This window comes from Protomyctophum parallelum (genome assembly GCF_964188405.1).
Source record: "Protomyctophum parallelum genome assembly, chromosome: 12".
Taxonomy (NCBI): Eukaryota; Metazoa; Chordata; class Actinopteri; order Myctophiformes; family Myctophidae; genus Protomyctophum; species Protomyctophum parallelum.
This window is the reverse complement of record NC_139712.1, coordinates 46,091,782-46,106,411: the sequence shown is the minus strand read 5'-3', so window position 1 is coordinate 46,106,411 and position 14,630 is coordinate 46,091,782. Positions and strand designations below refer to the sequence as shown.

The 14,630-nt window shown below is 45.7% G+C and overlaps 1 protein-coding gene across 1 annotated transcript in view; it reads right to left on the bottom strand.

Moving 5' to 3' along the window:
- Positions 1-14,630, bottom strand: part of drosha (drosha ribonuclease III) — a 232,053-nt gene that overhangs the window by 170,741 nt on the left and 46,682 nt on the right. Inside the window, exon 17 of the mRNA XM_083777811.1 lies at positions 8,532-8,631. Coding sequence (XP_083633937.1) covers positions 8,532-8,631 — 100 coding nt within the window. The remainder of the gene's footprint in view (positions 1-8,531; positions 8,632-14,630) is intronic.

The following is a 14,630-nucleotide window of genomic DNA, read 5'->3' as shown; positions in this document are numbered from 1 at the left end:
GTTTATATTGTAATAGAATTTGTACAAAGCACGACTTAATTCCAATAACATTTTGTACTGAGCATGTTTTCTTTCTACCACAATGTCCTCAAACCACCGACGACACCTGATGCAGCATACAGTTACAGTAGTGCCTGTCGGGCACAAACCATGTACAGTACGCTACTACTCCAAAACGTTTCAGGTAAAAAATAACGGTTCCGTTCCAACGGAATGTAGCCATTTCAGATTTCAGATTTTGTTCAGATGTGTTTGACTGATGGAACAATTTTCAAACCATTAGCCCCTATAAGTATAGCCTTTCGATACACCACCAAGATACCCATGTACCTGTCTAAATACTTCCTTAATGTAAACGAAGTCCACACCCACAACACCAGAGGGAGTGCAACAAACCATGTACAACCCAGATTCGGCACAAACAAGGGACTAAATTATTTTCGCTCCTATGCCACCAAAATGTGGAACGTCCTACCAACAGTCATTAAGACATGTGAATCCCTTGACTCCTTCAAAACCGCTCTCAAAGGGCACCTACGGACGGCTGCAATTCGAAACTGGCCTCTGTAAAATCTCCTGGACCGCGGTGCCAGTATGTTGAAACACAGTCTGGCCCTCGACTTCTACCAATTACTTTATTTTGGCCCACTGTGTATTTGAGTTTGACATCCCTGCTCTAACCACAAGGTCACCGAGTTGGTAGGCCCTACTACATTAGGCTACGGTAAAAAATAAAAATCACTCTCGTGCAAAGTGAGGGGCGCTCTTATCATCATACATCATCACATTCCGGCCAATCGCAATTGTAGTCTTCAAATATCTGCCCTCACATTTTGTCCTCAATATGCACGTCGCTCAGCCAATCGAATCATTGCTACGGCGTGATCGGGCCAATCGCAAGCCAATGTTTGTGTTCACACAAACCCAGAATGCTGGGCATAGGAGGGGCCTCAAAAAGTGATACTGTATAATATGTATATCCCTTGATCCCCTTGCAATGTGACGAATGACTCAATACAACACAAAGTACAATAGATGGAGCACAGTGAGACTGGGGGCAGGTAAAGATGAACCACTAAGCCATCGCTTCCCTCCAAACATTGCAAGCGGCATCCTGCAGTGGCCTGCATAATCCCTTTACCGGGATGGCGGTACCTGTGACAAGAACACACAGATATTATAGACCTCAAAACGTCTCTTCTGTGGTGGGACTATTATGTTACGGTCTAATATGAAATAAGGTGAGACCCAAACTATGCATAGTACGGGTTTGGGTGGCTGAGAATTAGATATCGGTACTGAATTAAATTCATGTAACTGCCTTGCCTAGTTTCTCACCTCAAGTCTTTGTTTGTTGTGGACTCACTGGGTGCATAGTAGACAATGTTAACCCATTCTGACTTGAGATCAGATTATAAAAAAAAATCTTCTAAATCCTGACAGTTTTCTGAAAAAGCTATGTTTCTATGTCAGTCGTCAGTCATTTTTCAAAAATAGCAGACCTACAAGCTCGTAGCGGGCGTGCTATGAGCTTGTAGATCTGCTATTTTTCAATAGCTAAAGCATAAGATAATGCTAACACCAAAAGGGGTTCCCGCCCCAAAATGGGTTTGACACACTGGAGTAACGCATTGAATTTCTCACAATTGGAGTTGCATACATACCTCCAAATTGTTTAATTGCACATGGAATATGCCAGAAATATTGCTATAAAAAAAAAAAAAAAAATGATTCATTTATTGAGTGAAGGTGTTAGCAGCTGCACACCTAACACACCCGTTGCTAATCTTTGATCAGATGTGTAACAGACTTTGATTACCGGCACCTGGATTTCACTACACACTTTGGGGGTAATTTTCCTCTTTAATCTGCCTTTTGCGAGCAACCCCAGACAGTCTGAAAGTTGCTTGATTTAATAATAACTATATCTAACTAATATCTAAATAATGTAATAATAATGAATGAGGAGATCTGTCTCCCAACTTTGAAGTTTGCAATAATAAATGCTTGTGTGTGTGTGTATGGTTATTCAAATATTACAAATGTAGCATCGCTAACCAAACGCAGATGGTGTGCAGTCACAGGTGTCACTTCAATTACTTGCAATGATTTTTGTATGTTGGTGAAACAAAATGGTAGGGTGTGTGTAAAAAAGTAAGTTTGAATTCCGAGTAGACAGATGCTTCTTTTGTTTTGGTGTATGCCCTCTGCCGTCTCGTGTGTGTGTGTGTGTGTGTGTGTGTGTGTGTGTGTGTGTGTGTGTGTGTGTGTGTGTGTGTGTGTGTGTGTGTGTGTGTGTGTGTGTGGGCGCAAAATGTTTTTCTTGAAAGTTTTATTTTCTACTGTTAACTCTTCTTGAAGGCAGAACTTTGACAGATACAGATTGTTGTACAGCCCAATGTGTTTGAGCAGTGGGCATGAGGCCTGTGGTATTTACATAATGAAGCACAGCGTTAGTTTATACAGGTCCGCGGGAGTCGAGTCTTGGGCTACACTCACACATTCAAGGCACCCGTCTTGTGTCTCTCTGTCTGGTGTCTTGTAACGGGCGGCTGTGGCTCAGGGGTAGAGTGCCTGGATGGTAACCGCAAGGTTGCCAGTTCGAACCCGGGCTCCCCCAGAGTTACTGTTGAAGTGTCCTTGAGCAAGACACTGAACCCCTAATTGCTCCCGATGTGCTAGTTGGTGCCTTGCATGGTTTCCGCTGCCATCGGTGTATGAATGTGTGTGTGAATGGGTGAATGTAATGCACAATCTATGTAAAGCGCCTTGGATAAAGGCGCTATATAAATGCACCATTTACCATTTACCATTTTGTCCGTGTATAACGGCCGCTCCAATTCATTTCCAATGGAAGTCACATGGTTCGGCAAGACGGTCTTGTTTGATGGGTGGGGGGGCAGAACACGGCCGTCAAACAAGACCGTCTGGTCAAAACACGCGACTTCCATTTGAAATTAATTGGAGCCGCATATTTTAATCTCAGCATCACACACACAGTCACAGAAATGTGATAACAGACTGTTTAATTAGCCGGAGCTCAACTCATGCCAGGCCAGCAGGGGACGCCGACAGTTCAGCAACCGCCCACCGCTCACCACCATTCTATTTGGCTGCAGAAGAAGACGGCCTCCTCCGTAACCCAAAACAACAACGGCGAAGGTGGTCGCGTCGATCGGATCAATCACTCGCCAAGAGTCTTTATATGCGTTCATATTTTAGACGTGCGGTCACGGGGAAGAGCTATTGAGCCACTACTAAACAGTCGCTGTATTTATCCAGTGCGATTTGAAATGGAAAACTCTTAACCCATTCTGACCTGAGATCAGATTCTATAAATGTCTTCTACATCCTGACAGTTTTCTGATAAAGCCATGTTTCTGTGTCAGTCGTTCTTCGAATTTTCAAAAATAGCAGACCTACAAGCTCGTATCGCGCCACTTGGTGGCGCGATATGAGCTTGTAGATCTGCTATTTTTAAATGGCTAAAGCACAACATGATGCTAACACCAAAATGGGTTCCCGTTCAGAATGGGTTAAAAAAGGCCTAGAAAGGCCTCATCCACTACCTTGCACTTTTTTCCAATGCATTGAGGCTGAAGGGAAAGCAATTCTCCATTATTCAGACAGAAGCCATCCTGCCAGCAAGGTGATTCCTAGGTGACACGAGAGCCCATTCATCCAAACAGAAAAGTCCTCTATAATTATATTAACGTCAAAATCACCAACATTGCAGCTGTAGGGGAAACCTTGAATTATCCTCTAAAGTTTGTGTTTAATAAAAATCCACCGTAGACATTTTATGAGCTACTTCCCGTCAAGAAATTCCTTGCAGATGATTCTTTTCTAAGGGCGCGTTCGGAAATGCGCCCTGAACGCACTGGTGTGCTCTCTTGTCGTTCGTTTATTCAGTGCACTCAGTGCGTTGTCGTTCGAAAATCCAGTGCGCTGCGCACCGGGTGTGCCGAGTGCACGCACTGAGCAACCCTACCCTGAGGGTAGGGTTGCTCAGTGTGAATGGTGTGTTGTAACTGGTCGTTCGTAAATAAGGCACACTGAACGCACTCTGTGACGTCACCGCCCACCACACTCAACAAACTGACCACATTCCCGGTGCGCATAGCCGAACGCGCTTTAAGTATCAGACTATGGAAGCGCTCGTTATCAGTAAAGCAACCACCTGCTGCCTCCTGCATTATGTGCACATTCAAAACAGGTGGTACACATGGGCCGTTGAGTGAGGGTCAACGAGCACTTCCAAACTCCAACACTACGGTGGATTTTTATGAAGCAAACACTTTGCAGATTGAAAGAGGATAATTCAAGCTTTCCCTACAGCTGCAATGTTGGTTGATTTTGACGTCGTTTACTATAATTAGAGAGGACTTTTCTGTTTGGATGAATGGGCTGTGTATGGGAAGTGTCACCTAGGTATCACCTTAGTGGCAAGATGGCTGCGGTCTGAATAGGAATGGAATGGAAAACGGAGCTATCGCTCGAGGGGAGCTTTGATTAGCGGTAAGCCAACTTCAGTTTTAATCAGAGCGCTAATTAACACGTTTAAAGGCGTCGTTGGCGGAGTGATGTTGTCGACCAAAATAATATTTTGGTGGGCCTTGATGGCGTCAAAATGCCTGATTTTACACTTGGTTGCAAGCTGAAAATAGCTGATGATCTACAAGCTCACAACACGTCGCAGCGTGACATGTTCACGATCATCCCAGCCTTTTCACTCATAATATTATGGATATGAAGCATCGACTGAAGGTGGAAATGTACAAATATACCCAAAGAGTAACAACATAAGCGTTAGAAACGAGTCAAACAACCCAGAAACTACATTTCCGGGTAGGCGGGGTGGCTGCAGCTGCCCGTCGCACAACAGAAACTGACATGTTAATTACGTAAAAAAAAAAAAAAAAAGTATTGATATTTAATGTTTCGTGGTTACTGAGCTTACGTCAACGAGGAATCTCAGGAACGCAATGTGTTGACAGCTGGGCGTGACGTATATTAGCAGTGACAATGCTTTCATTGTAGTTTCAAGGCTTTTACGGCCACATTAATTCCATTTTCCCCAGAAACTGGCTGTATCAAATATTAATGGACATCATTACCGACACACAGCCACCCCTCCTGACACAAAGGCCGGGATGACGGCCTAAAACCCCCCTATGGGGATTTCAATGCAAATAAAAAAATGCACGAAACTGGCCCCCTCTACTGAAAGTCACACACACACACACACACACACACACACACACACACACACACACACAGAGTGTGGTTTCCACTGGGCAGGAAATAACAAGCACGCTGCTTCACTGCCAATGAAGAGTGAAAAAGACAGAACACCAGATCAGCTCCTGCTAGCAGTGACAGTGACGGTGGTGATGCATAATGTGCCATGTGTGAGTGTGCGGCTCGAGCGTGTCGTGTGTGTGTGTGTGTGTGTGTGTGTGTGTGTGTGTGTGTGTGTGTGTGTGTGTCAACTAATTGCTCCAGTGCAGCTTTAGAGTAGGAATGTCAGGCCTATTAGCCAGAGAGAGCTGCAGTACAATGTCTGCAAAACAAGCTTATTAAGTGTTCTCACACATCAGTGGCTCTGAAAGGCAGAAGAGCAAGGGATATATATATATATATATATATATTTATATTTCTTATTTTCTTTTCATTTTTCTCCATACTTATGTAGGAACCCTGCAATAATTAAAATCACACTTGTGTGAAGTGAGGGGCGCTCTTCACTTTTCTGCCCTCACCATTATCTTCAACATGTACTTTGCTCAGCCAATCAAATCATCGCTACGGGGTGATCAACCAATCATCAGCCAATGTTTGTGTTCACACAGACCCACAAAGCTGGGCATATAGGAGGGGCTAGCACCGCTCAATAACAACAATAGAGAAGAGACACCACAGCAGAGCAGGATGGACAGAAAGAGGTATATAGAGCAACTGGTGGCCCCCACCGTCACTTAAAGGAGAATTCCATGCTAGAAGGCTTTCTTACCTTTATTTGTAGTTGTTACGTCCCCACCAATGAGGCCCAGGTGTTATTTTGTGCAAAAGCGCATTATTGGCTATTTCCCCTACCATAAGCCCTCAACTAATTTAATGGGGCATTGGGCACCCTATCTCCCTTAAAGATAGGGTGAGAAGTTCAGTCACACGAGAGAGACTCGGAGTAGAATCGCTGCTCCTTCGCCTGGAAAGGAGTCAGCTGAGGTGGTTCGGGCATCTGGTTAGGATGCCTCTCGGGCGCCTCCCTAGGGAGGTCCTCGACGCACGTCCCACTGGGAGGAGACCCCGGGGCAGACCAAGGCGCAGTTGGAGGAAATACATCGACTCAATGGCCTTGGAACGTCTCGGGATCCCCCAGGAGGAAGTCACTAATGTTGCTCTGGAGAGGGAAGTCTCGAGCTCTCTGGTGGAGCCGTTGCCCCCACGACCCGACTACGGATAAGCGGTTGAAGATGGATGGATGGATTGGGGTGCTGTGCGAATTTGCTTATTCCCATCGCTCAAGAAATATTTTTGTATATATCCTCTCTTCATAATGTAAATAGTATCCCAAGCGACACACTTTACTACTTATTTCGATGGAAATAATCGAATTAGCACAAAAACCCAACCCCCATTGAGGGCTTATAATGGGGAAATAGCCAATAATGCACTTTTGTACAAAATAACACCTAGCATGGAATTCTCCTTTAACGCAAGGTTTTTTTTATATATCTTTTGTCCCACGATTTTGTAACCCATTTTTCACCCCTGTGTCAATCATCCTGTGATGTGATCCTGGGCTCTACACACCCTCCGCCAACCTAGGGAGAGCAACGGACATAACTCATGCTTCCTTCATGCTTGAGTGTCCAAGTTGCTCCTTTACACCTGACAGGGGGGAGTTTCCCTGGTTGGACGTAGCGCGTGGAAGGAACACGTTATTCCAACCAGTTCCTTTCCCCTCCATCAGGCGTCCCAGCTGGCCAGGGGGAGGCAGTTTAGTGACCAGGATTACTGCATGTTTTTGTGAGGGTACCTACCCTAGGGGACACGGGGAGAACATGCAAACTCCACACAGAAAGGCCCTTTCGCCAACCCCGCCTTCGGGTATGGGCACTGATGACGCGGAGGAGGAAACACGCCGCCAGCACCCACAGCACCCCGAGCGGGAATCGAACCCAGGACCATCTAGCTGTGAGGCGACAGCACTACCAACTGTGCCACCGTGCCCTAAGGTTAATATCAGAATATTGACATATTGATTTCAGCTGTTACAATTCCAAGCATGCAAACATGACCCACATGAATTACTTCAGTCTAAATTAGTAGCTTAATGAATAGTACTAAAATGTTTTATGTCCAATGTATTTGTATTTAGTTCATAAGGTTAACTAAGGCATTTGAAAGGCATTTGAAATTAAATAAAAATGTTAATTTTCAGGAATCCAATTCAAAAATAGCAAAAAGATCACACCCATGTTTCTGGCACAACAGCGCCCCTGCTGGTACTCATATAATCATACTGGTGCTCATTAACGTCACATAGGTTAACCACACATAGGTGAACACGGACATTGCTGTTCCTTGGAGTGGTTGCACCACTCAACATATTCTGGATTTCAATTCAAATATAGCAAAAATAGCCAATCTACCAGCTCAAAACGGGTCGCACGGTGACGCATTTTGAGCTCGTTTACTTCATGCAATGTGGCCCTCTGGAGTGAGTGTGTAAAGGTAGTGGCCCTCTGGAGTGAGTGTGGAAAGGTAGTGGCCCTCTGGAGTGAGTGTGGAAAGGTAGTGGCCCTCTGGAGTGAGTGTGGAAAGGTAGTGGCCCTCTGGAGTGAGTGTGGAAAGGTAGTGGCCCTCTGGAGTGAGTGTGGAAAGGTAGTGGCCCTCTGGAGTGAGTGTGGAAATGTAGTGGCCCTCTGGAGTGAGTGTGGAAAGGTAGTGGCCCTCTGGAGTGAGTGCGGAAATGTAGTGGCCCTCTGGAGTGAGTGCGGAAATGTAGTGGCCCTCTGGAGTGAGTGCGGAAATGTAGTGGCCCTCTGGAGTGAGTGTGGAAAGGTAGTGGCCCTCTGGAGTGAGTGTGGAAAGGTAGTGGCCCTCTGGAGTGAGTGTGGAAATGTAGTGGCCCTCTGGAGTGAGTGTGGAAAGGTAGTGGCCCTCTGGAGTGAGTGTGGAAATGTAGTGGCCCTCTGGAGTGAGTGTGGAAAGGTATTGGCCCTCTGGAGTGAGTGTGGAGATATAGTGGCCCTCTGGAGTGAGTGTGGAAAGGTAGTGGCCCTCTGGAGTGAGTGTGGAAATGTAGTGGCCCTCTGGAGTGAGTGTGGAAATGTAGTGGCCCTCTGGAGTGAGTGTGGAAAGGTAGTGGCCCTCTGGAGTGAGTGTGGAAAGGTAGTGGCCCTCTGGAGTGAGTGTGGAAAGGTAGTGGCCCTCTGGAGTGAGTGTGGAAATGCGAGGGAACAAAGAGTAGTTGAAAAAGACGTCAGTGGTGTCTCCCCTTCCCCCCTCCTGCTTCAACCCACCTCTCTTTGGGTCAGCTTGGCCTTGTCCATCTGCTTGACCTTGGGGCTGTTGGCCAGCAGGTGGCGTAGCTTCACATAGCTCTTCCAAAGCTTCTGATACCTGCCAACGAAGAAGAGTAGTAAATAAGAGGAGGCTGTCGAGAAGCCAACGGGGTTCTATTTATATCTCTCTCTCTCTCTCTCTCTCTCTCTCTGCATCAATATTTCATCCTGCGGCTTGCAAAAGTTATTAAACAACATCATTTAACGGTGGCCTGTGGCCATCATTCCATTAGCCCGCTTCGCCATGAGGCACGGCGGAGAGGGAAGACGTGAGAGGAGAGAGAGGATAAGGAGAGGGATTTCAGATGTTGTCATCATCATCATAGTCGTTTTTCAGTGGCGGAATACGACTCACATGTTTTACTGCAATGTCGACATACTCCCTTACGAGTGAGTCTGGAATTCAAAATGTGCTCGAGTAAAAGTGCAAAAGTATCGGCATCAGAATGTAATTAAAGTACTAACAGTAAAAGTACTCATTATGCAGAATGCATTGTGAGCTTGTAGATAGTCTATTTTCAAAGGGCCAAAACGTGTATAGGGCCATAGTGATTAACCCATTCTGAACGGGCACCCATTTTGGTGTCAGCATCATGTTGTGCTTTAGTTATTTAAAAATAGCAGATCTACAAGCTCATATCGCGCCACCGAGTGGCGCGATACGAGCTTGTAGGTCTGCTATTTTTGAAAAATCGAAGAGCGACTGACATTTTTTAGAATCTGATCTCAGGTCAGAATGGGTTTGTCAGACCAGTGTGTGTCCAGGGGAAACCTCGTATGAATCTGATCTCAGGTAAGAATGGGATAATAATCAAAATCTACAAAGTAACTAAAGTTGTCAAATAATTGTAGGGGAGTAAAAGTAAAATATGACAGAAATAAAGAACTAGTGTGTATGGTATTTTCTTGTTTATTTTATGGATACACATACTGTTGACTTTGTCATCAGTAATTCAACACAAAATACTTTACAAATAGATTACATTAAACAGTGCTGCAGGGCGGGTCTTTGCGCAACCCTAGCGGTGTTTTTGTGACACAGGCATTACCGCCCCCACCACCCCGGTTATCAGCTCGCCACAACGCCTGCTGGGAGCACAGAGGACGGAGAGAGAGAGAGAGGTTCCCCAATCTGCTCCAGTGACCTTTCCCCAGATCCCCTCTGTGCCCTGCTTAGGGAAGCACAGCCGCCTGGCTGTACATTAGCATAGTGCTGTCCGCCCCTTCTTCCTGCCGGTCCCCCGTCTCTCCACTTCTTATCTCCCCATTTTGTCTCAACTCTTTTCTCCCCCCACCACCCTCCCCCGTATCCTCCTAACCCTCCATGTCTGACTCGCTTCCCCTCTCTCGCTCTGTCTGTCACGGACCCTCTTCTCTCCCCCTCCGTCCCCCTTTCATTCATCTCTCTTTTTGCCTCCGTCGGCCCATCCATCTATCCGTCTCCTCCTGACCTCCCATGTGTGTCGTTCTTTCCACTCTGCCTGGCCGGTCCTGATGGAGACAGAGAGGCCGAGGCACCAACCCGTGAACGCACGACGTGTCCACTGGGTCGCCTTGGGGTTTTGTTGAAGTGTGTCCATTCATGCAGGTTAGGGAATATATGGGGTGTGTGTGTGTGTGTGTGTGTGTGTGTGTGTGTGTGTGTGTGTGTGTGTGTGTGTGTGTGTGTGTGTGTGTGTGTGTGTGCCTGTGTGTGCGCGCGCACGTGTGTGTGTTGAAGGTGGCTATACAAGTTTATATTTAGCCACTTTTACCCTGAGATTCATATTTTGGTTATGTGATAGGAGACAAAAAAAAAAAAACGGTTTCTATTTCTAAACTGTGTAGACACTGTGTGAATAAAGAAACGCTCAGGATTCAAACCCGGGTAACCCCCACGTGGGAAGGGACTCTAAAGCCAAACATCTTATCCACTAGCCTAAAAGTAAATCCCCCCCCCTTAGCCGGGGGGGGGGGAGGGGGGGAAATTAGGCTTTTGGCTTTCAGGCAGAGGCCTGAGCCACTCTGCACATTGTGACACACTGTAGGCTCATAGATTGGCCATTTTCACTGCTTTTTTGAGAGTATAAAATGGGGCTCAAGTGGTTAACCCATTCTGAACGGGCACCCATTTTGGTGTTGGCATCATGTCATGCTTTAGCTATTGAAAAATAGCAAATCGAAGACACTTTTAGAATCTGATCTCAGGTCAGAATGGGTTAATAATGAAACTGTCAGGATGTAATAGACATTTTTTTAATCTGATCTCAGGTCAGAATGGGTTAAATGAAGACTGAGTTTGACTGGGTGCTGCTACTGTACAGTGTTAATGTTTACAGCGATTTTTGAGTGGCGCAACCACACCAAGGAACAGCAATGTCCGTGTTCGCCTATCTACGTGTTGGTTCACCCATGTGTCCGTGAGACGTTAATGAGCACCAGTATGAGTACCAGTAGGGGCGCTGTTGTGCCAGAAACAGAGAGAGAGGGACACTGTTGCCTGCTAATGAGAGAGAGAGAGAGGGTGGGGGGGGGGGGGGGGGAGGAGAGACATTTTATCATCCGAGATGTTTCAGTTTTATGTTGGCGTCGTAATACCCCAAAATGATGTTTTTTATGTGGCCAGTTCATTAAGTATGCCTGGTGGGTGGTGATCCACCTGAACTAAAGTCACACCCACAGCTGATGTTATATGATAAAGGGGGAGGAGTTAGGGGAGCGGATGGTTTTTGTGATCACTGTCATTTCAATTGGGGATTTTGACCACGTTATTGTTAAACACCTGCATTACCTAATTTACAAGAAATCTACACAATTAGAGAATGTAGAAGTAATGTTGTCGAAGTGATTTTGATCGTTTGCCAACAGCGTTGAATTGTGGACACAATCTTAGCCAACGCTAAGATATTCTTCAGTTTTGGGTCTGTGGATCAAATAAATAATAATATATAATAAATAATGGGCCTCGATATGAAAAGGGTTGAAAGCACATCATTAACAGACGGTGGTGATGAGGCTGGCAGGGCACTGCGTCAGGCACCCAGAACTTGAGGCAAGTAAATTGACCCTATGGGAGCCAACCCAGGGCAAAGCCAGGAGGGGAAAGAACCGTACCACCTATGTAGACGTGCTGCGGCGCGACATCTTGGCTGACAACACTGCAGAGCTCAAGAACCTGATGTTGGATAGGAATTTGTGGAGGGCAGCGATCCAGGAATCCCGAGTTGGTGTTGGCTAGACCTCACTCTCGCAGCAAGAAGGTGTGGGGAGAGATCTTTCAGGGTCTCTCTCTCTCTGTGTCTGTGTGTAACATCATTTCCTTATCACATAACAATGTCCTCATACAGCCATATGAAGTCGCCTCGTCCCCTTTTGAGATAATCCGACACGACAGCAGCAGCCGTGGAGCAGTAGGAATGGTGGAAGGAGGGATGAATGGAGGGACAGAGGGGAAGAGAAGACACAGCGGTGTACAAAACAAAACTAAGCTACGATGACTGAAACGATCACTTAAAAATACTGACAATTTCGTCAAATAAAAAGTAGACTAACATTAGGGAGGGACTAGTGATCATCTCATTTTTTTTGGTTTGGTTGCACTCGAGTGTAGCACTCTGAAAATAGCAGATCCACAAGCTCGCAATACGTCGGACTGCGATGCGTTGTGAGCTTGTAGATTGGCTATTTTCAGCATGCAACCAAGTGTAAAATATGGCCATTACGATTATCAAGGCCTGTGAAAATGCATTTTTTGTCGACAAAATCAACTGTATAGACTAAGCTGCTCCTTCCTCTCTCCCCCCATCTGGCACCAGCATTGTTGGTTTTTCATTTTCAAGGAGAGCCGATGGATTTTAAAAATGTAAACGAGTCGTGTTTTGATTGGCTACTCTGCACTTGTTGTCTCCTCCGAGACGTTGAGACGATAATTTTGACTCGTTATGCGTCTGCACAGCAGACAAAGTATTGGCCCCCGAGCTCTCTGTGTGGAATTTCGATGATGTGTGTTTGTGTGTGTGTCTGTGTGTGTGTGTGTGCACGTGCCTGCACGTGTGTTTGTGGCATTACAATTCTCAACACATGAAGTAGAGGGTCGTCCTGTGAGAAAGGCCGCCTGGCGGAACCGCGGGACCCGTGACAACGCATGTGGAAATGTCACACCACCCGCTTTCCTCATATCTCTGTCTGTCTGTCTGTCTTTTCTCATATCTCTCTCTGTCTGTCTGTCTGTCTCTCCCTCTGTCTGTCTCTCCCTCTCCTTCTCATATCTCTGTCTGTCTGTCTCTCTGGCCTTCTTTCAACATGCGCTGCCTTCGCTCTGTTTGGCACAGACAGTGAGAGAAGACGAAGGCGGCAGAGAGGGAGGGAGTGAGGAAGGAGTTGAGGGAAAAGAGACATGGAAGACGGAGGGGCAGGTGGGTGGTTATGTATGATTGAAGTGAGCTCAGCTGTGCTCATCCGTGTGTGTGCGTACGCGCGCGTGCGTGTGTGTGTGTGTGCGTGCGCTCTCTATCTCTCTCATCTCCTCTTTCAAGGAACATGATGTGGCTGAGATGCGTCAGACATCTCGAAAGATATTTCTATTTTTGCTACGGTTAAAGGTGCAGTGAAATGAAAAAGACGTTTTTCACACTTTTAGACGATATCCGTGGTCATCCTATGGCCATACCTAACAATGGATGCCAAAAAAAAATGTGAAAATTCTCATTTCTGTGTGTTTTTATATCAAAGGTCCATAAAAACGATTGTATTATTTATTTATTAAAAGTAGTAGAATCGATAAAAGCCAATAACAATGAAGCTCACCCGTTTAATTTCCCATATTTGCGCGTCCGTCCATCACAGCTGCTACTGATTACAGAATACTCCGTTTTTATTTCCATTCCAGATAACATCCAGACAGTGTATTACTCGCTTTCAACTTAATCATCACGCTAGAATATGTATCTGAAAACATTATAGGGTAGAAATAAGCCACATAACAGTAAACTGGTTGTGCTGGCCGACCATATGATTTATAAACAAACAACACCACGCTGTTGCGCATAGCATTAGCTACCTGCGACGCTCTGATTGGTTCAGAAACTTCAGACCGGTGTTTCATGTTGAAACACCATTTTCATGTTGTTCACCATTTCCGTTTCACTACACCTTTAATGTATTGAAAAATAACTACGTATATTGCTCTCCCCATGAAACTTCATGCAGCCTGTGAAGCCTCATTTATTAACTGTGTCCAATTGGACAAATGCAGCCAAACAAATTAGGGTTTCCTCATGAAGAAAAGATAGATAACATATTCTAACTAGAAAAACTGGGTCTGGACCACCAGGAGACTTTGTGAAGTTTGGACAGAATGTGTAGGAGTAATATAACGGCAACAACAACAATCGGCCTTGATTTATCGATTTCCCAAGCAGTTATAGTGATTCCCATCTCTAGTGTCGTCCCTCTCTGTATTAGATTTTCTTTCTGCAATGCCCCGACCCATATTTGCATACTGGGCCCTGGTTGGTTATCCCATTCTGAACGGGAACCCATTTTGGTGTCAGCATCATGTTATGCTTTAGCTATTGAAAAATAGCAGATCTACAAGCTCATATCGCGAGATTGTAGGTCTGCTATTTTTTTTTAAATCGAAGAACGACTGACATTTTTAGAATCTGATCTCAGGTCAGAATGGGTTAATCAGACCAGTGTGTGTCCAGTGGAAACCTCGTATGAATCTGATCTCAGGTCAGAATGGGTTATAGCCTGGTTCTGGTTGGCTCGTCACCACTCCAGCCGTGAAGTCCTTCCACAATTGAGAGGGGCCAGACTTGGGGCCGATCCATACTCCTATTTTACCGCTGATTTCGGCTCGTCAGAAATTTTCAGTAGCACCGTAGAGCCGACTTTAGGACGGTACCCGCCCCCCCCGAACCTCAAATGACGTCACATTGTAGGCTCTACAGAGCCAAATGACGTCACATTGTAGGCTCTACAGAGCCAAATGACGTCACATTGTAGGCTCTACAGAGCCAAATGACGTCACATTGTAGGCTCTACAGAGCCAAATGACGTCACATTGTAGGCTCT